This window comes from Macaca nemestrina, chromosome 2 (genome assembly GCF_043159975.1).
Source record: "Macaca nemestrina isolate mMacNem1 chromosome 2, mMacNem.hap1, whole genome shotgun sequence".
Lineage (NCBI taxonomy): Eukaryota > Metazoa > Chordata > Mammalia > Primates > Cercopithecidae > Macaca > Macaca nemestrina.
This window is the reverse complement of record NC_092126.1, coordinates 115,765,367-115,790,577: the sequence shown is the minus strand read 5'-3', so window position 1 is coordinate 115,790,577 and position 25,211 is coordinate 115,765,367. Positions and strand designations below refer to the sequence as shown.

At 44.6% G+C, this 25,211-nt stretch overlaps 1 protein-coding gene across 1 annotated transcript; it reads left to right on the top strand.

Annotated features, from left to right (window-relative positions):
* Positions 1 to 167: 167 nt before the first annotated feature.
* Positions 168 to 25,211, top strand: LOC105480538 (WD repeat domain 82). The gene is made up of 9 exons (XM_011739572.3): positions 168 to 623; positions 7,897 to 7,994; positions 12,024 to 12,090; positions 18,152 to 18,251; positions 19,127 to 19,243; positions 19,797 to 19,952; positions 20,406 to 20,475; positions 20,993 to 21,135; positions 22,153 to 25,211. The coding sequence occupies exons 1-9, from the start codon at positions 463 to 465 to the stop codon at positions 22,180 to 22,182; spliced, it is 942 nt and encodes a 313-aa protein (XP_011737874.1). The 5' UTR covers positions 168 to 462; the 3' UTR covers positions 22,183 to 25,211.

The window sequence follows — 25,211 nt, the reverse complement described above, 5'->3', positions numbered from 1 at the left end:
CTTCCGACCCCCGGAGAAGGCCCCGCGCGTCTGAGCCCCTCCCTGCCAGCGGCCAGCCCTGCCACTACACTCAGCCGCGGCCGCGCTGACGTCACCACCCCCACTCCCGGCCTCGCGAGGCCGTTCCTGCCCCGCCCCTTTTCCCGGCGTGCGCCGCGGCTAAGGCTCCTCGCCCTCAGCTTCTGCCTGTCGCCCCAAAATGGCGGACACAATGAGCCGGCGACGCGCCGGTTGTCCGTGAGGTGGCTGTGAAGACGAACAGACGGCGAGGCTCCGCAGTTCAGGCAGAAGACCCTCGTCCAAGCAGGAGGAAGAGGAGGAGGCGGCCCAACTGTTGGCCGACTTCCCTCTAGCCGCCGGCGCGGCGCCCGCCCCGCCTGGGTTGGCCCCTCGGCAGCCCGCCCGTTCGCCGCCGGGCCCCGCCCCGGTCCTGCGCCGCCGCTGCCTTCCTCAGCCGCCGCCATGAAGCTGACCGATAGCGTGCTGCGGAGCTTCCGCGTCGCTAAGGTGTTCCGCGAAAACTCGGACAAGATTAACTGCTTCGATTTCAGCCCCAACGGCGAGACGGTCATCTCGAGTAGCGACGACGACTCCATCGTGCTCTATGACTGCCAGGAGGGCAAGTGAGTGCGGCGGAGGCCCTGGGCCCAAGTCTCAGTGCCTCCCTCCCTCCGGTGGCCCAGCACTGGTCCCTCGGCCCGCCCTCCGTCCCAACTTCAGCCCCCGGCCTATTTTGCACGCGTTCCTGCCAGGGCCGCCTCCACCCCGCAGCAGTCCAGGAGACCTTTTATTTTTTCTTATTAAAAAAAATTACGATAGTCATAATTTTATAATAGGATTCTTATTTGTATGTTTTCGGTCTCCTTTGAGCGCTATGCATCGCTTGCCAAACCCCACCTTGACCTTGACCTTTAAACGCCCGGTCCGCCCACCGTGGGCCCAGCAGGTAGCGTTTTCAGCTTCTCAGGCTGTCAGAGGTGCTGGTCTGCTCCGGCCTCGACGCAGGACTGCAGGGGCTGCTCTCCTGCCTCCTTCGGCAGCGTCAGCTCGCTCTTCTGCCCTCTCCGCTGTGACCTCGATTCCGCCCTGGCACTCCGCCCATCCCCTGCCCCTCAGCTTCCCGCGGCCTTTCTGCCGTCAGACAGCGTGGGTTGCAGTTCTTAGCTGTCAGGATTTATTTGTTGTGCCTCTTTGAGCCCCCTTGCTTTTTCTTCGTGCTCGTAGCCTTTCTCTTATTCTTTCAAACTCGGTGCCCACGTTCATAAGTGAACTTTTCAGCAACATCTAAAACTTCTTTTTGCCACACACAAACGAACTTGGTCTTCCCATCCTGACCTGAATGTGAGCTTCTGTTAAAACAAAGCAAGCATCGTAGAACAATTTCAGGTTTCCTTTCATACTTTTTTTTTCTATTACACTTTTTGGTCCACTTTGAATTCCAATTCTGATCATGAAACTTTTATGTTGCCACAAGTCATCTGGAGACCCACCATACCTGCATCTTTTCGCAAAATCTAAGCACAGCACTTTGACTTTTCCCCTGGGAGTCCTTGTCAGCCCCCTCACCGCACGCCTGTGGACTTGCAGCTCCTTGGAGCCAAAACTAGTTTAGATTAAATTTGTTTTACCCTTAGCCACCTTCCCCAAGAAGGCTTGCTGATGTTTGGTTTAATTCGGTGACCTCTGGTTTTGTCAGACTTGATTTTGTTACCTAGTAACAGATACTATTATTATTATTGTGAGGTCTTGGGTTTTTTCCTACCTTCTCCAGCTGTTCCTTTTGCTTTTTTTTTTTTTTTTTTTTTAAACTGGTGTCTTTCTTTTGGAACGTATCTCTTCATTTGTGAATTTGATTATCTGAAATAATGCTAGTTTGGACTGAGCTATAATGGTATCCCCCCTAATTTTTTTCCCACTGGGACTGTGAGAAATTATTACGTAACCGGCTCTGGATCTGCCTGCAGTATGTGGCAGAGTGGTCTGCAGTGGTGGTCTTAAGGAAGAGGGAATTGTTAGCTGAACAAATACTTAGTTATTTGAGTCAGTGTTACTCCTTGAGTAGATAGATTTCTGTCCTGGTCTGGTCACTTGAATCAGTTTAGAAGAGGAAGTAACACTTAAAGGTGTGGTAGTAGGGTCGGCATTGTGGGGTCCTGGAGGAGTAATTTGAAGCTGGCTTGCATGAAATGTTTAGTGCTTTTGCACAGATTAGAACCTCTTCCCAGAACCTCAGGATGGAGATATATATCCTCATTTAAAGAAAATGAAGGTTGTGATAGCCTTTCTTTGCAGTTTGTCCCCAAATTTGGCATAATTTTGATTTGGGAAGGATGACCTTGACGTGAAGTCCTGTCTTTTTTTTTTTTCCTTGTGTTTTTGGGACAGAGTCTCCCTCTGTTGCCCAGGCTGGAGTGCAATGGCATGATCTTGGCTCACTGCAACCTCTGCCTCCCGGGTTAAAGCGATTCTCCTGCCTCAGCTTCACAAGTAGCTGGGATTACAGGCGCCTGCCACCATGCCCTGCTAATTTTTGTATTTTTAGTACAGACAGGTTTCACCATGTTGACCAGGCAGGTCTTGAACTCCTGACCTCAAGTGATCCACCCGCCTCGGCCTCCCAGAGTGCTAGGATTACAGGCATGACGTGCTGCGCCTGGCCAAATCCTGTCTTGTTAAAAGTAAAATGCTAGTTTTGTGACATAAGGCAGTTTATTCACTCACATAGCATTTTTACATAATTGCAAACGAACAGAAAGTTACAACAATGTTTCAGATAACTCCCATATGATTCAGTAACTGGTTACATTTTCTGCATTTGCTTCATCACTGTAGGTAAATATTTATATGTACTGTGTGCCTCCCCCCACCCTTAGAGTTGGAGGTATCAAGCCCTTTTATCTCTAAACACTTCAACATGGACTTTCTTTCATCTTTCTTTTTCTTTCCCTTTTTTTTTTTTTTTTTTTTTGAGATAGAGTCTCGCTTGGCTGCCCAGGCTGGAGTGCAGTGGCGTGATCTTGGCTCACTGCAACCTCCAGCTCCTGGGTTCAAGCGATTCTCCTGCTTCAGCCTCCTGAGTAGCTGGGATTACAGGTGTGCGTCACCAAGCCCGGCTAATTTTTGTGTTTTTAGTAGAGACAGGGTTTCACCATGTTGGTCAGGCTGGTCTCGAACTCCTGACCTCGTGATCTGCCCTCCTCGGCCTCCCAAAGTGCTGGGATTACAGGTGTGAGCCACCACACCTGGCTCAACATGGATTTTCTAAGCACAAAGATATTCTTACATAACCAGAGATCCAAATTAGGAAATTTAGTATTGATACAATACTACAGGGCATGCTCTTTTGAGTTTTCTTTGATCAATTAATTGTGACCTTGTTTTGTTATCTGTGGTGAAGGAGTGGCCTGGTAGGTAGGAGAGAACTGCGTTCTAATTTGGCCTGTGACTAGGTATGTGACATTGGTCAAATTCTCTGGATATTAAACAACCTCTTTAGTTTCCATTCTAGGCAATAATATGACAAAAAATTTTGTTGCTAGTATAGGTCAAACCAACCTCAGAAGAAAAGAAGTATTTCCTTGGAAGACATGGTATTGTATCTTTTTTTTTTTTTTTTTTTTTTTTTGATACGGAGTTTCGCTCTTATTGCCCAGGCTGGAGTGCAATGGCGTGATCTCAGCTCACTGCAACCTCTGCCTCCCGGGTTCAAGCGATTCTCCTGCCTCAGCCTCCTGAGTAGCTGGGATTACAGGCATGCACCACCATGCCTGGCTAATTTTGTATTTTTAGTGAATACGGAGTTTCTCCATGTTGGTCAGGCTGATCTCAAACGCCCAACCTCAGGTGATGCACCGCCTCAGCCTCCCAAAGTGCTGGGATTACAGGCATGAGCCACTGTGCCTGCCCAGCCTTTATTTTATTCTTTTTTTTTTTTTTTTTTTTTTTTGAGATAGCCTCACTCTTTCCTAGGCTGGAGTGCAGTGGTGTGATCTTGGCTTACTGCTGCAACCTCTGGCTCCTGGGTTCAAGCACTTCTTGTGCCTCAGCCTCCCGAGTAGCTGGGATTACAGGCGCCCATCACTATGCCCAGCTAATTTTTGTATTTTTAGTAGAGATGAGGTTTCGCAATGTTGGCCATGTTGGTCTCAACGCCTTACCTCAATTGGTCCACCCACCTCGGCCTCCCAAAGTGCTGTGATTACAGGCGTGAGCCACTGCACCTGGCCCTTTTTATTTTATTTTTTTTAAAGACAAAGGTCTTCCCCTGTTGCCCAGGCTGGAGTGCAATAGCATGCTTATAGCTCACTAAAGCCTTCATCTTCCGGGCTCAAGCGATCCTCCCACCTCAGTCTCCAAAGTAGTTGGGCCTACAAGCACTTGCCAGCTTACTTGGTTATTTTTATTTTAGTGGAGACAAGGTCTCACCAGGTTGCCCAGGCTGGTCTCAAACTCCTGAGCTCAAGGATCCTCTCACCTAGGCCTCCCAAAGTGCTGGGATTACAGGTGTTAGCTACTGTGACTGGCTGAAGGCATAGTATCTTTATTAGATGACCCTAATGTTAGAATTTGGGAGTTTGAAAATGGCTAAAGCAAGATTTCGTATGCTTAGTATTTTCCAGTTTACTGGTCATTTAAATTTTCTTTATAATGGAGTTTGCCCGTTGAGTGATATTTCAACTTGGAAGAATATAAAGGATATTGTTTGTGGTAGGTGAAGCAAATTACTCAAAGCGAAAGGTTAATACTGTTTTCCTTGTTGATGCTTGATCACCAGAATTGGTTGGAGGAAGGAAGCTTACCAAAATATTTGAAAAATGCCATGCATATACTTTGTAAGACCCACATGGATGCAGTACAATATAATCTTGCTTTCAAATTAGGAAGTGAGTCCAGGTGAGGTGGCTCACACTTGTAATCCCAGCACTTTGGGAGGCCAAGGCGGGCGGATCGCCTGGGTCAGGAGTTCAAAACCAGCCTGGCCAGTGTGGTGAAACCTGTCTCTACAGAAAAATACAAAAATTAGCTGAGCCTGGTGGCAGGGGCATGTAATCCCAGCTACTCAGGAGGCCGAGGCAGGGAGGCAGAGGTTGCAGTGAGCCAAGATTGTGTCACTGCACTCCAGCCAGGGTAACAGTGAGACTCTGTCTCAAAAACATAAAAATAATAAAAATCAAATTAGGAAATGAAATGAGGCAATAGATTTCTGTTATTAGGAAAAAAAATCTCAGGTTAGTGTTTCTGATAAATTTGAGACAAATAGACCAGATCTAAGTGGAACCAGAAGTTTTCCTTATATTATTCCGTTTTAACTTGTCAAGTTAGAGTTGGCTTTTCACGTTCTTTTTTTTTTTTTTTTTTTTTTTTTTTTTTTTTTTAAAGACAGAATTTCGCTCTTGTTGCCCAGGTCGGAGTGCAGTGGCACGATCTTGGCTCAATGCAACCTCCACCTCCTGGGTTCCAGTGATTCTCCTACCTCTGCCTCCCGAGTAACTGGGATTACAGGTGCCTGCCACCACACCTGGCTAATTTTTTAAATTTTTAGTACAGACGGGATTTCACCATGTTAGCCAGGCTGGTCTCAGACTCCTGACCTCAGGTGATCCACCCACCTTGGCTTCCCAAAGCGCTGAGATTACAGGCGTGAGCCACTGCGCCTGGCCAGGTTCTGTTTTTACTATTGTAAATGGGATGAAATAACTGATGTAAACTTCTTCCACTGGTAGAAGCAAAGTCAACTATCTAGAGAGTAAGTATATAGCCACACACTCAGATTCCCTCACTGGTTACCACACAGTAACACACATCAGAACCCCAGACAGTGGACTTGGCAAAGTAGCCTTTGCCGATCTTTTTAGGAGTGAAGTATTATTTCAGTAAAGGTAAGAATGTGGACAATCCAGTGCATTTGTAGTGAGAAGTCTTTTGGAAATGGGTTTCATGTAGGGAAACCCTTGGCCTCACTTTAACAAAAATTGAAAGTGCAAATAATTGACTTCTTAAAGACTGCTTGAGTCATGTGATTGTTTCGTATCTAGATTCTGAGAGGATTTTACATTGAGAGGGTCAGCTTTCCTTTTCATAAATTGGAACTCTTGGTTAACATTGGTACAGGATTTATGAAATCCTTCTAAAGACCTAAATGTAGGACATTATGTTAAAGGCTTGCTTGTTTTCTGAAATGGTCATATTGGAGAGTTGTTTTAGCATGTGAATCTAGATTTACATAGATATTTAAGTCTCAAATTTTTCTTTTTCTTTTTTGAGATGGAGTCTCGCACTGTTGCCCAGGCTGGAGTGCAGTGGCGCTATGTCAGCTTACTGCAATCTCTGCCTCCCAGGCTCAAGCGATTCTCCTGCCTCAGCCTCCAGAGTAACTGGGACTACAGGCGCGTGCCACCACGCCCGGCTAATTTTTGTATTTTTAGTAGAAATGGTTCTTCACCATGTTGGCCAGGCTGGTCTCAAACTCCTGACCTCAGGTGATCCACCCTCCTCGGCCTCCCAAAATGCTGGGATTACAGGCGTGAGCCACCGCGCCCGGCCTAACATTTTTCTAATTTAACCAGTATGTGTTAGAGTTTTTGGTTAAAGGTTCTGTTGAGATCAGTTTTAGCCTTGCTCTTCAAGGTTCTGTGGAGGGAGACATTTAAGGAACTTCAACAAATGGAGATTGGTAACCTCTAGCTTGGAAATGTGTGATTTTTTGTCTCTTTGTTTGTTTTTGAGGTGGAGTCTCACTCTCTCGCAAAGGCTGTATTGCAGTGGCACGACTCTTGGCTTACTGCAACCTCTGCCTCCTGGGTTCAAGGAATTCTCCTGCCTCAGCCTCTCAAGTAGCTGGGATTACAAGTGCGTGCCACCACACCCGGCTAATTTTTGTATTTTTAGTAGAGATGGGGTTTCATCATGTTGGGCCGCTCTCGAACTCCTGACTACAGGTGATCTGCCTGGCTCGGCCTCCCAAAGTGCTGGGATTACAGGTGTGAGCCACCACCTTGTGGCCAGAAATGTGTGATTTTACATTAAAGTAAAAACAAAGGAACTATTTAACTGGTTTTGCTAGAGAAAGTTAGGCTTGCCTTCTAAAAGGCTCAGCAAGTGCTTTTGACCTGTAGGATAGGAAGGAAGGATGTCTTCTGCAAGAGCAGGTTACATTAGCAAAGGCAAGCAGTTTTTGCATCTGGTTTCAGTCCCTCTTTGTTGTAAGTTAGGAAGGACTTGTTTTGTGTGCTTTTCTTCCCAAGTAGATGTACAGCCAGGCATCACTTAGATGGGGATCATTATGTGAGTTTTTGTTGCACAGCGTCATAGAGTGTACTTACACAAACCTGATGGTATAACCTGTACATACCTAGGCTGTGTGGTATGGCCCATTGCTCCTAGGCTACAAACCTATACAGCATGTTACAGTACTGAATACTGTAGGCAATTATAATACAGCATTGTTTGTGTATCTAAACATAGAAAAGGTACAGTAAAACAGTATAAGGAATTTTAAAAATGATACATCTGTTGTAGAGGGCAGCTCCATTATAATCTTATGAGACCATTATCCTATGTGCTGTCTGTTGTTGATAAAAATGTCATCACATGGCACATGATTGTATGTTTTCTCAAAGCTTACTTTTGAACATTGTAGTAAAGACTGAATTGAATCGCCAGATTTACTTTTACTTCCTACCTAACCTTGCCATTAGGTGTTCTAAGGTGGAAGGCTTCTTCAGATGGCTGTTGCTTGAGGGTTGTTTTTTCCCTTTTGGAAGAAATTGTTTCTTTCCAGTGTTAGAACTTACCAAAAATCCTCACCTTTGCTACGTCATTCAAGTGCTTCTCTTTATGTGGATATCCCAGATTTTGATGATGGCGAATGTTTATGACTTTCTATTTTCTTATCAGACCAAAGAGAACCCTGTACAGTAAGAAATATGGCGTGGACCTCATCAGATACACTCATGCGGCAAACACAGTTGTTTACAGCTCTAACAAAATAGACGGTAAGCAAGCCTTCTTTTTAGGAAGTTAAGGTCGTGGTTTCCTTTGTTAAATAGTTCATGGAATCTTTGTGACTACTACTGCTTTGACTATAGTTACTTTAGTTTAAATATTTTCATATAATGTTAGTAATGTTAATTACGTTGTTTTGACTGAAGGAATGCTGGAAGCAAGCCATTAGCACTTTTGAAGGACTTGAGACTGAGTATGAAAAGTCTCCAATTTAGAGAGGGGAGTGGAAAAATGAAGCAACGAATTGTATTTATGATTTGTACTTCCTTAAACTTAAAAGAACACTTTTAAAGCCGGGCGTGGTGGCTCACGCCTGTAATCCCAACACTTTGGGAGGCCGAGGTGGGCGGATCACTCGAGGTCAGGAGTTCAAGACCAGCCTGGCCAATATGGTGAAACCTCGTCTCTACTAAAAATACAAAAGTTAGCCGGGCACAGTGGTGTTCGCCTATAATCCCAGCTGCTCGGGAGGCTGAAGCAGGAGAATCGCCTGAACCCCGGAGGCGGAGGTTGTGGTGAGCCAAGATCCCGCCACTGCACTCCAGCCTGGGCAACAGAGCAAGATTCCATCTCCAAAAAGAACACTTTTAGAACAAAGAAAAGGAAAGAACACTTGACACACAGCAAGTGATGAACAACAGGACTTTTTCTTTCAAAATGATAGAGATTTGAGAAGAGTTTCACAAATGCTTGAACTATGATAGTTTAAGGGAAGTTAGAACAGTTTGGGTATTTTCCCAACCTTAGTCACCTCTGATTCCAGGAACGTTTTTTGATCTAAAGAGTAAAGAGTTACTCTTAGAAATTGAACTTGTGAGTTTCTTTCTATTATAAACAATCTCTGTTTTTACCTGCATTTCTCGAGATAAGTCCTAAGAGATTGTCTTGGTAACTGAACTGTAACACTTATTTTCATGTTAGGATTCTTTAATTTTTTTATTTTTGTTTATTTTTTATTTATTTTGTTTTGTTTTGTTTTTTTGAGACGGAGTCTCACTCTGTTGCCTAGGCTGGAGTGCAGTGGCGCGATCTCAGCTCGCTGCAACCTCCACCTCCCGGGTTCAAGTAATTTTCCTGCCTCAGCCTCCCAAGTAGCTGGGAGTACAGGTGTGTGCCACCATGCCCAGCTAATTTTTTGTATTTTTAGTAGAGACAGGGTTTCACCATGTTAGCCAGGATGGGTCTCGATCTCCTGACCTTGTGAGCCACCATGCCCAGCCTATTCTTTATTCTTTTGAGACCAAGTCCTGCTCTTGTTGCCCAGGCTGGAGTGCAATGGTGCAGTCTCGACTCACTGCAACCTCAGCCTCCTGGGTTCAAGCGATGCTCCTGCCTCGGCCTCCCAAGTAGCTGGTATTACAGGCACCCACCAACACACCCGGCTAATTTTTGTATTTTTAGTAGATTTGAGACTTCACCATGTTAGCCAGGTTGGTCTCGAACTCCTGACCTCAAGTGATCTGCCTGCCTCAGCCTCCCAATGTGCTGGGATTACAGGTGTGAACCACCATGCCCGGCCAGGATTCTGTTTTTAAACTTATTTCAGTGGTTTATTGATGGTCATCTCACATTTTGCAGTAAGGATTTTTTTAGGCCAGGCATAGTGGCTCATGCCTGTAATCCCAGCACTTATGGAGGCCTTGGAGAGTGGATCACTTGAGCCCAGAAGTTTGAGATGAGCCTGGGCAATGTGGGGAAACCCCGTCTCTACAAAAAATACAAAAATTAGCCAGGTGTGATGGGATGTGCCTGTAGTCCCAGCCACTTGTAAGGCTGAGGTGGGAGGATTGCTTGAGCTCTGGAGGTCTAGGGTGTCGTGAACTGTGATCACACCACTGCACTCCAGCCTGGGTGACAGAGTGAGGCTCCATTTCAAAAAAACAAAAAAGATTTTTCTAATGTCATTCCACAAGGATGGCTTATACTGCTATTTTGGCTATACCTATCTCAGAGCAGATTGGGTGGACGTCTTTTTTTTTTTTTTTTTTTTTTTTTTTAGTTTCTTTTTTTTTTTTAATGAGACTCTTCTGCCTGTACTTGATTTTTAGTAAGTATATCACTTCTACTTTCCATGCCTGTATTTCAGAAGTGGTTTTCTAAGGAAGCAGCGTAGTTAATGATTTTGGACAAGAATGTAAAACCTTAGGATCCTGAGGAAACATGTCTATGTGATCATCTGAATGACTGGTTTATGTCTTCTGTTGGGCTGTTTTTCTGAGTGATTAAATGAGGATTCTCCAAATGTGGTGCAAGATGAGGCAAATGTGTGGCACTTGTAGCTTTGCTACCAGGCCTCTGCTGTGAGGATGTTCCCTTTCCTGTCTCAAGTGCATCCTGAAGAGTTCCTCCAGTGCTCCGTTTCCTTTTGCCTGATTCCAGGCTGAGGTAGTAGTTTGTACAGTTTGAGGGTCTATGATACCACCCGGTACAGGAGATAACTGTACAGGCCACTGCCTTGCCAGGAACAGCGCGCCAGCTGCCAAGTGGGGCTGAGAGGATGGCGTCACCCTGCTCATCTCTGGGAAACCAGGTAATGGGAAGGAAGTCTTTTTCTTCTTAGGGCAGGTGAGTCATTGTTAGCAATAGAATAACTAGAAATACTTCGTAGTTGTCATTCAATAAGTTTGAAGATGTTTTCAAGGAAAATTGTGTAGTGTTCAAGCTATGGAATATACAAATATCCCTATTCCCCCTCCCAAGTTAAATGCCCTCTTATTAGAAAGCACCCCTGTGAACCCCTGGGATGACTCAATGCTTTCAACCCCTTTATTCCTATGTTCTGTTTGCCTTCAGAATGTTCTTTTTTTTTTTTTTTTTTTTTTTGAGACGGAGTCTTGCTCTGTTGCCCAGGCTGGACTGCAGTGGCCGGATCTCAGCTCACTGCAAGCTCCGCCTCCCGGGTTTACGCCATTCTCCTGCCTCAGCCTCCCGAGTAGCTGGGACTACAGGCACTTGCCACCTCGCCCGGCTAGATTTTTGTATTTTTTAGTAGAGACGGGGTTTCACCATGTTAGCCAGGATGGTCTCGATCTCCTGACCTCGTGATCCGCCTGTCTCGGCCTCCCAAAGTGCTGGGATTACAGGCTTGAGCCACCGCGCCCGGCCCAGAATGTTCTTTCTGCATTTTGGTACCATTTTCCCTTAGCTGTTTCTCAACAATTTTTCCTTATTCCTAGTCTTTTTAAGGGGATAATACTTTCCTCTTTTGCAGTTTTATTCTTTATGGCACTTCATTTCTCTATCGCCACCATCTTTTTTGTTTGTTTACTCTTTCAGATAGAATCATTTGGTTAAGAGTGTTTGTCTTATTTTTCCCTAAGCACAAATCTCTGATTGTTCCTTTCTTTAATATTGTCAAAATCTCACTGCTATTACTCATTGGTATAAGGATTTGATTTTTTTAATGTCTTAAGATCTTTTTAACCCAGGTCTTGACATCACTTCTCTGACCTTATGTTTATTTTCATTGTAATTTGTGTATCCAATTGAAGAATGTTCAAATGTTCAAGAGGGTGGGTCAACACACTGATAGAGAACTCTAGACAAAAATTGCTGCTAGGGTTCAACCTGATCTTCAGTTTAACTGCCATGGCTGCTCACCTCTTTAAGTCTGTTTGCTTAACAGCCACATATTTTTCTTTAAGGTTTGCCATTCTGTGGACACTAGACCAATATCTAAAATTATTATGTGTGCTTTACTCGTTTTGTTTTTTGGCCAGGGTATATTTGCAGGGCGCAAGTTGCATTGTAATTATGAAGAAGCCAAATTGGTAATATAATGTGTTTTCAAACATAGCTTTCTATGCCATCAACTTAAGAGCTCTGCTTTTGAGTTAGGTGAAATCTACATGCCCACTCTTCAGCTGCAGAGTAGAATTATTCACCATTATTTATTCATGCCTTGCTTGGGATATATAGAAGATAAGGGATTATTTGACCTTGTCCTTTCAAGATGAAAATGCAAAGTAAGTTTATTTTAAACAGTATGATATCATCATACCTTGTTTGTCTTTTTACAGATACTATTCGTTACTTGTCCTTGCATGACAACAAATACATCAGATACTTTCCTGGACATAGCAAAAGGTAAGACCCATGTATTATAGAAGCAGATAGTTCTTTTATCCCTGAGGTTACCCAGAGAATAGAAGGCTAGAGAGAGCTTATTAGTGAACTGAAGCTACTTCCTCACTACTGTTTGGCATTCTTCATCTTCTCTTAAATAGTCAACTCTTGATTTACTAAGGTTATAGAGGTGCGGGGGTAGGTGTTCAGAGATATCTCAGTTAAAATATAACTAGGCCCCGTGCAGTGGCTCACACCTGTAATCCCAGCACTTTGGGAGGCCGAGGCAGGCAAATCACTTGAGGTCAGGAGTTTAAATCCAGCCGGCCAACATGGCGAAACCCCATCTCTACTAAAAATACAAAAATTAGCTGGGTATAGTGGCGGGCACCTGCAATCCTAACTACTTGGGAGGCTGAGGCAAGATAATCACTTGAACCTAGGAGGCGGAGGTTGCAGTGAGCCGAGATCGCGCCACTGCACTACAGCTTGGGTGACAGAGGGAGACTCTGTCTCATATACCTATATCTATATATATATGTATTTCTAGTTATATATATTTTATATATATAATGTGGGTTACATATAATTTTATGTAAAATTTTATATAATTATATATAATTACATATATATATATGTACAGTAACCCAGGATGGTTTTGATTGGTATGGAGCCCTGACAGGAGATAGCCTGAGAGCCTCCTGTTAGGAGTTACACTTCCAGGCCGGGCATGGTGGCTTAATGCCTGTAATCTCAGCTCTTGAGGGCAGATTGCTTGAGTGTAGGAGTTCGAAACCAGTCTAGGCAACATGGTGAAACCCCGTCTCTACAAAAAAAATACAAAAATTAGCCAGGAGTGATGGTGTGCGCCTGTAATTCCTACTACTTGGGAGGCTCAGGCATGAGAATTGCTTGAACCCATGAGACAGAGGCTGCAGTGAACCAGGGTGGCGCCACTGCACTCCATCCAGCCTGGGTGACAGAGCAAGACCCTATCTCAAAAAAAGAAAAAAAAATGTTGCACTTCCAGTTGGGCAGGCCATTGTGTTGCTGAAATAAGAAGGCAGCTGAAACTATAGTTTCAGACAAAGGATGGCTCATGGTAAGTAGATGTTTTTGCTTGTTTGTATTCAAATTAATGTTCACAAATGTACTATTTGTAATTAAGAGTTGATGCAGTTGTTTCAAATCCTTTCCAATCTTCCCAATTATTCACCCTCTTGACCTCCTGATTTTTTTTTTTTTTTTTTTTTCGAGACAGAGTCTCGCTCTATCACCCAGGCTGGAGTGCAGTGGCGCAATCTCTGCTCACTGCAAGCTCCACCTCCCGGGTTCACGCCATTCTCCTGCCTCAGCCTCCCAAGTAGCTGGGACCACAGGCACCCACCACCAAGCCCGGCTAGTTTTTTGTATTTTTAGTAGAGATGGGGTTTCACCGTGGTAGCTAGGATGGTCTCAATCTCCTGACCTCGTGATCCGCCCGCCTCAGCCTCCCAAAGTGCTGGGATTACAGAGGTGAGCCACCGCACCCAGCTGACCTCCTGATTCTTGATAGATGACTTTGTCCCTCCTTTTATGAGAAAACTAAGGCTGAACAAAATGAGTTCTTTCAGCTTGGCGAAGTGGTTCAGGCCTGTTATCAGCACTTTGGGAGGCTGAGGTGAGAGGATCACTTGAGTCTGGGAGGTCGAGGCTGCAGTGAGCCATGATTTTGCCACTGTACTCCAGCCCGGGCAACAAAGCAAGACCCTGTCTCCAAAAAAAAGAGTTCTTTTAAACATCTGTCCCTTCCACCTAAATTCCTCTCTTCCTTGGAATCCTTTCCTTGAGAAAGCTGTGGTCTTTCTTTCACAAAACAAACCTTCCTCTTTCTGCTTGCTTCCATCTCCTTAATCGGCTTTTCCTTTGCTGCCTACAAATTTACTTGGTCTTTCTTATCTTAAGTCTACTTATTGACCCTATCACCCACTCCTTTTCACTATCAAACTTGAAAGAATAATCTGCACATTCCCATCTCCACCTCCTCACACATGTTCACTGTTGAAATCTTTTTTGCAAGGCCGGGCGCGGTGGCTCAAGCCTGTAATCCCAGCACTTTGGGAGGCCGAGACGGGCGGATCACAAGGTCAGGAGATCGAGACCATCCTGGCTAACACGGTGAAACCTCGTCTCTATTAAGAAATACAAAAAACTAGCCGGGCGAGGTGGCGGGCGCCTGTAGTCCCAGCTACTCGGGAGGCTGAGGCAGGAGAATGGCGTGAACCTGGGAGGCGGGGCTTGCAGTGAGCTGAGATCCGGCCACTGCACTCCAGCCTGGGTGACAGAGCAAGACTCCGTCTCAAAAAAAAAAAAAAAAAAGAAATCTTTTTTGCAGTAGTCCCAGAATCATCTGTGGGGCTTTATCCAAACCTTTGTCCTTCATTCCCTGCTGCCTCTAGTTAAAACCCACTGCTTTGGGCTTTTCTTGGTGTTTAACCTCTCAATAAAACTTACTTTCCCATGGCAGGTGACTTTTCCCATGTTGGTTCTGTTCTTGTAGTTCTTAGCCTCTGTTTTGACTCTAAAATAAATACTCTATCCGCTTTCTTGTGATTTTCTATCTCCATCGCTGATTTCATTCACCTTCATTCAGGTGGCTTCCCAAATCAGTATTTTTAGCTCATGTCTGTTATGAATTTCAGACCCACCTTCTACCTACAGGTTTTGTTTTTTTGTTTTGTTTTGTTTTTTGAGATGGAACCTTGCTCTGTCACCCAGGCTGGAGTACAATGGTGTGATCTTGGCTCACTGCAACCTCCGCCACCTCAGTTCAAATGATCCTCCTGCCTCAGCCTCCCGAGTAGCTGGGATTACAGGCGCCCACCATCATACCCGGCTAATTTTTGTGTTTTTATAGAGACAGGGTTTCATCATGTTGGCCAGGCTGGTCTCAAACTTCTGACCTCAGGTGATCTGCCCGCCTCGGCTTCCCAAAGTGCTAGGATTATGGGTGGGTGTCACCCATAATCGCCCAGCACCACCTACATGTTTTATACACATCTTCGTAGCTGTCTCTTCTGTCCAATACTCTTTCCAATACTCAGGTCCAGTAGTCTGTCCGTCATTGTTACATTCTTTGGGCCAGCTTCTCTCTATCTTCCTCATATTTCTTCATCTCTGTCTCTTCCAATTCTGGCTCAAAGCATCTGTTGTCAGTGCACTCTTTTTCCCTTGCCATCACATTCAGTGAGTTGTTAAACTATTTAGTTCTCCCTAGGTTTAACCTCATGTATTACTTCCTTCTGTGTTCTCTCCTTTGCTTCTGCCCTGGCTCACATACCGTGTAAGGTAAATTATTGTTAGCTCCTAATTAATCATCCCATCTCTTACCATCCTGCTTCAGCATCCTGGATTGCAGTTTGATTGCTTCACCATCTCCCTTAATGGTTCTCTACATTTTCCTTGCTCCTTCCTCTTGTAGTCAGGTTCTGCCCCTTCTGGCTCTGACCCATTTTCCCAGCATTTTCTCCTACCGTTCCCATTAAGGTGAACTCTGGGCTACTTCTTGAACATGGGCTTCATGCCTTCCTGTCTGGCACCTGTCAGAAAGGTGTCCCTTCGAAATCCTTTCCACCTCAGATGTTGTATCTTTCCAGAAGCCATCTCTGGTTCTCTTGGAGTCATGTGGACTAGACAGTTAAAATTCCTTACACTTGGGGTCTGTCTTCTCCATGTGTTCCCTGTACTTCTCAGCATAGAGTCTTGTACCTCCTCTGAGCTCTTGGGCCGAATGCCATGGCATAAAATTACATGTCCACAATGTGTTCTGCTCATTCTGGTTTTTGTTTTTTGAGACAGTGTCTTGCTTTGTTGCCCAGGCTGGAATGCAGTGGTATGATCTCGGCTCACTGCAACCTCCATCTCTGGGGTTCAAGCGATTCTCCCGCCTCAGCCTCTTGAGTAGCTGGGATTACAGGTGCATGCCACCAGGCCTGGCTAATTTTTGTATTTTTAGTAGAGATGGGATTTCACCATGTTGGCGAAGCTGGTCTCAAACTTCTGACCTCAGGTGATCCGCCCACCTTGGCCTCTCAAAGTGCTGAGACTACAGGCGTGAGCCACCGCACCCAGCCTGCTCATTCTGTTTTATTACCTCCTCAGCATTCCCAAGAAATTTTGGCTTTTAACAATATCTTTTAAAATTTTAAGTTGAGGAGCTGGTGCAGATGTTAGTTGAGTTACATTGGAAGAAAATGTTTTTAAGTGAGTGCCTCTTGATGGTATAACCACAAAAAGGGATCAAATCAGGAATACAGTTGCTGTTAGCGTAGGCTTGTGGTTCTCTAGGTGTGGTGCCCAAATAGCAGCCTCACCCATCACCTGGGGCTAGTTAGAAACTCAGATTCACAGACCCCAAGTCAGGCCTACTGGATTAGAGGCTCTGGGAGTAGATCCTAGCAATCTGTTTTAACCCACCCTCCAGGTGATGCTGATGCCACTTAGGTTTGAGAACATCTGTGTAGTCCTCACACATCTTGATAAGGAATCATGCTTTTCTGTGTTTTTTTAAATTGAGATACAGTCTACATACTATAAATGATTCCTTTAAAAATGTACACTTTAGTGGTTTTCACTATATTTGCAGAGTCGGACAACTATCACCATTGTCTAACTTTAGAACATTTTTATCACTCCAAAGAGAAACTCTGTACCCATTAGTAATCACTGCCCCAGCCCCTACCAACCACTGATCTACTTGTGTCTCTATAGATTTGCCTATTCTAAGGCCGGGCGCGGTAGCTCACGCCTGTAATCCCAGCACTTTGGGAGGCCGAGGCGGGCGGATCACGAGGTCAGGAGATCGAGACCATCCTGGTGAACACGGTGAAACCCCATCTCTACTAAAAATACAAAAAAATTAGCCAGGCGTGGTTGCGGGTGCCTGTAGTCCCAGCTTCTAGGGAGGCTGAGGCAGGAGAATGGCGTGAACCAGGGAGGTGGCGGAGCTTGCAGTGAGCAGAGATCAGGTCACTGCACTCCAGCCTGGGCGACAGAGTGAGACTCTGTCTCAAAAAAAAAAAAAAGTGGCCGGGCGCGGTGGCTCAAGCCTGTAATCCCAGCACTTTGGGAGGCCGAGACGGGCGGATCACGAGGTCAGGAGATCGAGACCATCCTGGCGAACACGGCGAAACCCCGTCTCTACTAAAAAATACAAAAAACTAGCCGGGCGAGGTGGCAGGCGCCTGTAGTCCCAGCTACTCGGGAGGCTGAGGCAGGAGAATGGCCTAAACCCGGGAGGCGGAGCTTGCAGTGAGCTGAGATCCGGCCACTGCACTCCAGCCTGGGCAACAGAGCCAGACTCCATCTCAAAAAAAAAAAAAAAAAAAAAAGGATTTGCTTATTCTAGACATTTTGTGTAAATGGATCAGTTAACATCTGATCTTTTGTTTCTGGCTTCTCAAGATTCCTCCATGTTGTTGCACGAGGCAGTACTTTATTACTTTTTATTGGCAAATAATATTCCAGTGTATAGATATAGCACATTTGTTTGTCCATCCATTAGTTAATGGACATTTGGGTTATTTCTACTTTTTGGCTATTATGAATAATGCAGCTCTGAACATATGTGTACATTTTTGTGTGGACATGTATTTTCAGTTATCTTGGGTAAATACCTAGGAGTGGAATTTCTGGGTCACATGGTAACTCTTGTTTTTTTGGAAAAACTTTTCCAGAGCAACTGTACCATTTTTACATTTTCATTAGCAATGTATGAAGGTTCCAATTTCTCTATGTCTTCACCAATACTTGTTGTCTCTCTTTTTATAGCTATGCTGGAGGGTGTGGAGTAGTATCTCATTGTGGTTTTGATTTGCATTGGAATCATATATTTTTATTTTGTAGCTTTATTATTTTTTTTTTTTTTGCATTATACTAGTTGTCTTTGTTCCAGATATGGTTGTGGTATGTGTGTTTTAGTGTGCTTCTTAAAATGGCAATTTCAGGAGAACAGATACATATATATAGGCAGAGTGGTTTAGAATTCACATCCAGTTTTTGCTAATATTTCGCATCAACTCCTATTTATCTCGATGTATTGCAGGGTGGTGGCCTTGTCCATGTCACCTGTGGATGACACTTTCATTTCTGGGTCTCTTGATAAGACCATTCGACTCTGGGATCTCCGGTCTCCTAACTGCCAGGTAATGGTACCTCACAGTTATGCTTTTTGAGCATTTTCTATGGTAGGCCCTATAATGAACTCTGCCTCTCAAAGAAGGGAGAAAACAGTGGTTCCATTCTGGGATCCCAGGGTCTTTTTAAATTTTGGAGAAAATCTGTTTTCTTAGTTGGTAGCTGCTAAGCAAATACCCTAATCTAGTGCAGATTGTATTGTACTCTGTGGCTTAATTGTTGTGGGGTTTTTGTTGTTTTGTTTTGTTTTTGTTTTTGTTTTCGTTTTGAGACCGGGTTTTGCTGTTGTTGCCCAGGCTGGAGTGCAATGGTGCGATCTCGGCTCACCGCAACCTCCACCTCCAGGGTTCAAGTGATTCTTCTGCCTCAACTCCCAAGTAGCTGGGATTACAGGCATGCATCACCATGTCCGGCTAATTTTATATTTTTAGTAGAGACGGGGTTTCTCCATGTTGGTCAGGGTGGTCTCCCGACCTCAGGTGATCCGCCCACCTTGGCCTCCCAAAGTTCTGGAATTGTAGGTGTGAGCCACTGTGCCCAGCCAGCTTAATGTTTTAAAAGTGTTCCTAGAGCTTTTAGCTTCAAGGGATTTATTTTTATTTGAATTCTGTGTCTGTAATATTGTGCAGTTAGAGTTGATCAGAAATTGTCTGGAGACCTGTTTTTTAAAAGCTTCATTTTAGTTTTATGTTTGCTTTTTCTGTTCTGTAGGTAGACTGGTATCTGTTTGTATGCCTTTCTTAGTTTTAATTGGGAAAAGTAAATTATATAGTGGTAGGGTCCTGGATTCATTTTTTTCCCCATTGTACTAGCAGTCTTTGGTTGTTCCAGGTGTGGTTGTGGTATGTGTGTTTTAGTGTATTTCTTATTTCTTTTCTCTTAGGGCCTCATGCATCTGCAGGGGAAGCCAGTTTGTTCTTTTGATCCAGAAGGGTTAATTTTCGCTGCAGGTGTCAACTCTGAAATGGTCAAACTTTATGACCTTCGTTCTTTTGACAAGGTAAATCTTTGAATCTTTGAGCTATCTTAATATTATGGTGAAATAGACATGTAACTGCTTTTTTTTTTTTTTTTTTTTTTTTTTTTTGAGACAAGAGTTTTGCTTTTGTTGTCCAAGCTGGAGTGCAGTGGTGCAATCTCAGCTCACTGCAGCCTCTGCCTCCCAGGTTCAAGTGATTCTCCTACCTCAGCCTCCCAAGTAGTTGGGATTACACATGCCCGCCACCACGCCTGGCTAATTTTTTGTATTTAGTAGAGACGGGGTTTCACCATGTTGGTCAGGCTGCTCTCAAACTCCTCACCTCTGGTGATCCACCCACCTCAGCCTCCCAAAGTGCTGGGATTACAGGCGCGAGCCACCACGCCTGGCCCTGTAAGAGCATTTTCTACAAAAAGAAAAATATGGTAGATATTAGAGAGTGGCAGAGAAGTAGCTCATTCTCTGCTTTCCTTAGTCAAAAAGGAATCTAAAGGAATAGGATGGGAATTGGCTCTAGCAGAAGAAATTGTTAATATGCCTTGGGCCTGGGGCTACTATTTTTTATCTTTTGCAGGGGCCATTTGCTACCTTTAAGATGCAATATGATCGAACTTGTGAGTGGACAGGACTTAAATTCAGCAATGATGGCAAGCTCATCCTCATTTCCACCAACGGCAGCTTCATTCGTCTCATTGATGCATTCAAAGGAGTGGTGATGCACACGTTTGGGGTGAGCTGATGGCCTTCAAGCATGGCTGTTTCCATGCTTATACTTCCTATGCTAAGAATTATGTTAGCTGGTTGGTGGAGACCAACAGTTACTCTTGACTTACTCATGAAGGCATGCACTTGTATTTTTTCTTCCTGCTCATTGAACTTACCTCCCTTGGATTCTGTAGACATTCATTTCTCACCAAGTGACCCAAGTTTGGTATTTAGATATAAAATAATGTCCTAAAAATAAAGTTTTCTTGCTCCCTTGAGTGTACCTTGAATACAGAGTTGAAGGTGGGAGTGGATTGTCAAGGATGGCAACCACATTTGGAAGCTTGGTGGTGTAGTACATGACAAGGAAAGGGTTTCATGGAAAGGAAGGTGATGCATGTGCTAAGTTAGTGTTTGTAGGCAGCTGTTTTTATTAACGGCTCTGTAACAACAAAAGAACTGCTCTGTTTTGTTTTAGGGTTATGCCAATAGCAAAGCTGTCACACTGGAGGCTTCATTTACTCCAGACTCTCAGTTTATTATGATTGGTGAGTTTCCTTTATCCCCTGTGGGGGTTATTTCTCTGGTACTATGCATTTTTTTGTTTAAATTATTAACTGAGACATTATTATCTATTTGATAGACGTTCTCAGATTTCTGTATAGCACATTATGCCAAGGACATAGTGTCTTTTAACTGCCCTGACTGGACCAAAATTTGAGTTAAACTCTACAAGCACTACCTTATTAGTAATACTGATGTCCTGGTGTAACCCTACATTCAGTCATCTTAGTGGCTGCCTGTCGGTAGGGTAATGGTATTCGGCCCCTTTTTTAGATGAGAAAACTGAAGTCAGAGGGGAAGTGACATGCCTGTGAACAAATAGCTAGGGTCAAGATCAATTTCCAAAATGTTCTTCCTTCACTGCCTCTCTTCCCTCTCAAATTTGCCTGAGGGATGGGTCCTAAAGCTTGGCCTATCCTCAGACCTCAATCCATGTCTCATTTCCAGTTGTCTTTGGATTGTGTCTTGAGCTGTTACATTTTCCTTGAATATCCTCTTTAGGTTCAGAGGATGGCAAGATCCATGTCTGGAATGGAGAGAGCGGTATAAAAGTAGCTGTGTTGGATGGTAAACACACAGGCCCGATTACCTGTTTGCAATTCAACCCCAAGTTCATGACTTTTGCCAGCGCATGTTCCAACATGGTATGTGAACAGTAAGAGGTGTCTGCCACTCAGGGACCCTTTCCAGTTGAGGTGGTGGGTGCCTCAATAAGCACAGCAAGCTGTGTTCTATGTAGGTAGATTACAAGCATCCAAGTACATGTTTCTCAACTGGTGGTTTCCCTATTTCACCTCCTATTATTTGACCTCTGGCTGGGCTGGTTTTGTCTTTCATTTTTATTCTTCCTAGAGGTGATCAGGAATCACCTTTGAGCTCCAAGGAAATCATAGGCCAGTTTTTGCTCTGGACCCTAATTTTAGGTCCAAACTACCTGGGCTATGCTTGGCAATTTTTTTGCTCCTTAAAATACTCTGAACTGGCCTATTGTGGTTTCAGTTTTCCATTCCTGTTGGTTTATGCCAAATTCCCAGAAATTTCTACAGTTGGTCATAACTCACCACTTAGAATTAACTCCAGGCCCTTGTCTCTTCCTAGATAATACTAACAGAATAAAGGATCAGTGAGTCTCAGCTCCGGTTTTCCCTTGTGATCTCCTAAACCTGCCTGGGTATTCGGGGATGAGACATTTCATTACTAGCCTACCCAGAACACATTGCCCTCTTGCTTTTTTTTTTTTAACCAAGAAAAAAAATATTAGAAGAAATACAGCAAAACCATCCAGTTCCTTATTTTTTACAGCCCAGGAAGGAGAGGACCTGTTGGAGGTAACCTGGTGGATTAGCAATGAGGCCAGGTTACCTATTCACCCACCTCCCAGGCAGCACTCCTTTTTTTACATTCCTTTTAAAAAAAAAAAAAAAGGGTGTGCTCTGGTGGAAGGTGTTCAGTGATTATTGGAGAAAAACAGAACCAGTTTACTTTCACATAGAGGGAAGAGTGTTTCTGTCTCCTTAGAGCATCAGGGTTGGTTGGTCAGGAGGGAGGACCACCAGAGCCATTGGGGTTGGGCACATTTTTGCTGTGGGGTGAGATGTGAATAACCCTCAGCAGTGAGGAGATGCTTGGCTTTTTAAAGTTGATTTATGTTCTCTTTCTAGGCCTTTTGGTTGCCCACCATTGATGACTGACCCTGATGCTGCTCGGCTATTTCTGTACAGTGAGGGCGGCCAGCAGGAAGATACTCAGAGGGGACTGAGATAATAGTGGGATTGGATCATTTGACTGGGCTGGAGAACATCCTTTTACATGGCCTTCCCATGGATGTGCTGTACATCTGCTCAAAAGAAAATAATTACTTTGATGAGCGTCTTCAAAAGGACACTTGGTGCAACAGACTGAATTGGAACTCAGCTTTTCTAGCTGTCACTGCACCAAGCTCTGCTAGAGGAGCGACTGGACTCACAATTTGGTATAGTGGGGCTCTCAAGCATCTTCAATTTGAATGTACATTCTGCTGAGGAGCCAGTGAAGTCATCAGTTCCTCACATCCCTTCTCCTACCCCCCAACTGCATGGGAAGTCACAGTCCTGGTTTTGAAATGCTCGGGCAGCTCAGCCGCTTGCCCTCACCCTGCATGTCTTGTTACTGGGTCTCCCTGTGTACTTGTGGCATTATCCACAACCATCATGTTTCTTAGGTGCCAAACATTTACAGAAACATTTTCATATATCTTGGGGTCAGAGAGAGGGACAGATACAGAAGGAAGTCATGCAGTTAGTTTCTGCAGTTAGTCGTGTGAGGCTAGGTGGTCGGGCAGGCCTCAGGCTGTCGGTGTTGGGTGGGAAAAGACCCAAGGGCCTGAAAGGGACGGAAAGGGGAGGGTAGCGGGAGGGTAGCAGGTGAGTTCCTAGGGCTGGAAGGTTTAGCAGCAGCCTGGTGCAGTGCCCTGTCTCAACACAAACCCACAGTCGTCCTGGGTGCCTACCAAGCTTGGTTTGTACAAAAGCAAGGTGGGAGTCTATTTTTGTACATGAGATACATCACACTTTCCTGTGGGCCAGTATTGTGAAGTGAGTCTGAGTTGTTTACACTGATGCCTTCCCTGCCCACCACAAATTGTGTACATAGTCTTCAGATGATACCACCCCTTTCCCCGGCTCCCAACTAAGAGCTGGTTCTAGGTCTGTGTTATATGTCTTATTTAGCCTTTTTATATATGACCTTTGATTTCTGTTGTTTGTGTTTTAGCACCTTCATTTAAATACATCTGTGTGCATACAGATACGCATATATGTGTGTGCGTATGCATATATCTTTCATCTGTAGTTTCTGAGAGTTCAGCTGAGGCAGATGGAGTCCTGCAGCCCAGGAGACACATTGCATCCCTGCTAATAGTGTTTGCCACAAGTATTAGTGAATCTTCCTTATTAATGTTTTTATTTCAGAAGACTGAAGCAAAGCTTATAGTGCTTGCTGTTTCCATGGCAGCTAAGTGAGGGTCTTGGGATGACTCACTGTGTTCCTCAAGCTGCACTTTGGGGCCATCTCTGCAGTATTAGCCCCCTTTTTGCTTGGTGGTACTCTTGTCTGTTGCCTGTGTGTGTGTGATAGTCACTCTTGCATGGCTTCCATGTCTGGGTTGTGGCATTTGGGGATAAGGTGCTGGAGCCAGAGCATTTTCAGTTTGTTTGAGGCCTCGTTGCCAATGATAGATCACTCCCGTTGACCTGGTATGCCTGCTTGCTTGCTGCTTTTCCTTGCTTTCTCTTGGATGAGGAAGGGACTCTGGTCAGGCCCAGGCTGAGTGAGATGAGCTGCAGCTGGCTCATGGCCTTCTTGGAGCGGAGAGAGTGGTCTCTCATTTTACTAAGTTCCTAAACAAACATTTATACAGGCAACACTCCTTGCAGATCCAGAAACTGAGGCACAGTAGGGTTATGACTTGCTCAAGAATACGTAGCTTCTAGGGAGTAAATCAAGGCATCACAACTTCTGTTCAGCGGGCAGGAATAGGCTGTGAATTGCTAGCACTTTTTTTTTTAAGCAATTACTTTTTGACTTGTTCCTCCAACGGAAAGTGCAAGAGGCGTACACCTTTCCCAAATGTAGACTAGAATCTGCAGGATGCCACCCACTGTATAGCTCTGCTTTCCCAGAGAGGAAGAACTTTTAGAAACCAAATGATCTTGTTATTGCCCACCCCTGGCTTTTCAGGGTAGAAAATTCATGATAGGAATGATTGTTAAGAGAATGCTTGGAACCATGGGTTAACAGGAAAGGCTACATAACTTCACATATCTGCAACCAGAGCAGCCACCAAGCATGACTTACTCAGCAGCAGGAAGATGATTGTATTTGAATTCCTGTGTGTCCAAAACTGAGGCACCATGTTCTTTGAAAACATGCCACCTCAAGGCTGAGCACAGTGGCTCATGCCTGTAATCCCAGCACTTTGGGAGGCCAAGGCGGGAGGATCACTGGAGGTCGGGAGTTCGAGACCAGCCTGACCAACATGGAGAAACCCCATCTCTACTAAAAATACAAAATTAGCCGGGTGTGGTGGCACATGCCTGTAATGACAGCTACCCGGGAGGCTGAGGCAGGAGAATCGCTTGAACCTGGGAGGTGGAGGTTGTGGTGAGTTGAGATCATGCCATTGCACTCTGGCCTGGGCAGCAAGAACAAAATGCCATCTCAAAAACAAACAAAACATGCCACCTCATGGCTTGTATTGTTGGGCCCTGTGGTTGCAAAGCTGCCTCCTGAGTTAAGGAGGAAAGGGAAAAGATATAGCTGGAAGTGAGTGGAAGAGATGCTGAGGGCTGGGGCTGCACAGATGCTCTCAGCAGAGCTAGAGGTGCTCGAGCCCTACTGGGGATGGATGGGGAGTGGGGCAGCGGCATTTGCTACCTTAGGAATCAGGGCCAAAGCCACTGATGTTTATTTGACAGCAACACTGCACTGGGTACTTAAAGAAATACTTAAAGAAATTATTTCCTGTTGCAATTATAATTACTGCTTATTAAGGAAATTTTGGGAATTTTAGAAAGAATCAAGTTTGCCACCCAAATGCTACCACTGTTAATCTTTTGGTGTTAAATGTTCCCCCTAGACATTTCTGTGCATAGATTTTTGGTGTGTTTACATAGTCATTATTCTACTGTATATACAATTTTATGTCCCTTTTGTACTTAACATATAAACATTTTTTCCATGT

Coding starts and splice junctions, on each gene's coding strand:
- LOC105480538 (XM_011739572.3), top strand. CDS start 463: ATGAAGCTGACCGATAGCGTGCTGCGGAGCTTCCGCGTCGCTAAGGTG. Junction 7,995..12,023: donor CAGCTCTAACAAAATAGACG/GTAAGCAAGCCT, acceptor GTCTTTTTACAG/ATACTATTCGTTACTTGTCC. Junction 21,136..22,152: donor CCAGCGCATGTTCCAACATG/GTATGTGAACAG, acceptor TTCTCTTTCTAG/GCCTTTTGGTTGCCCACCAT.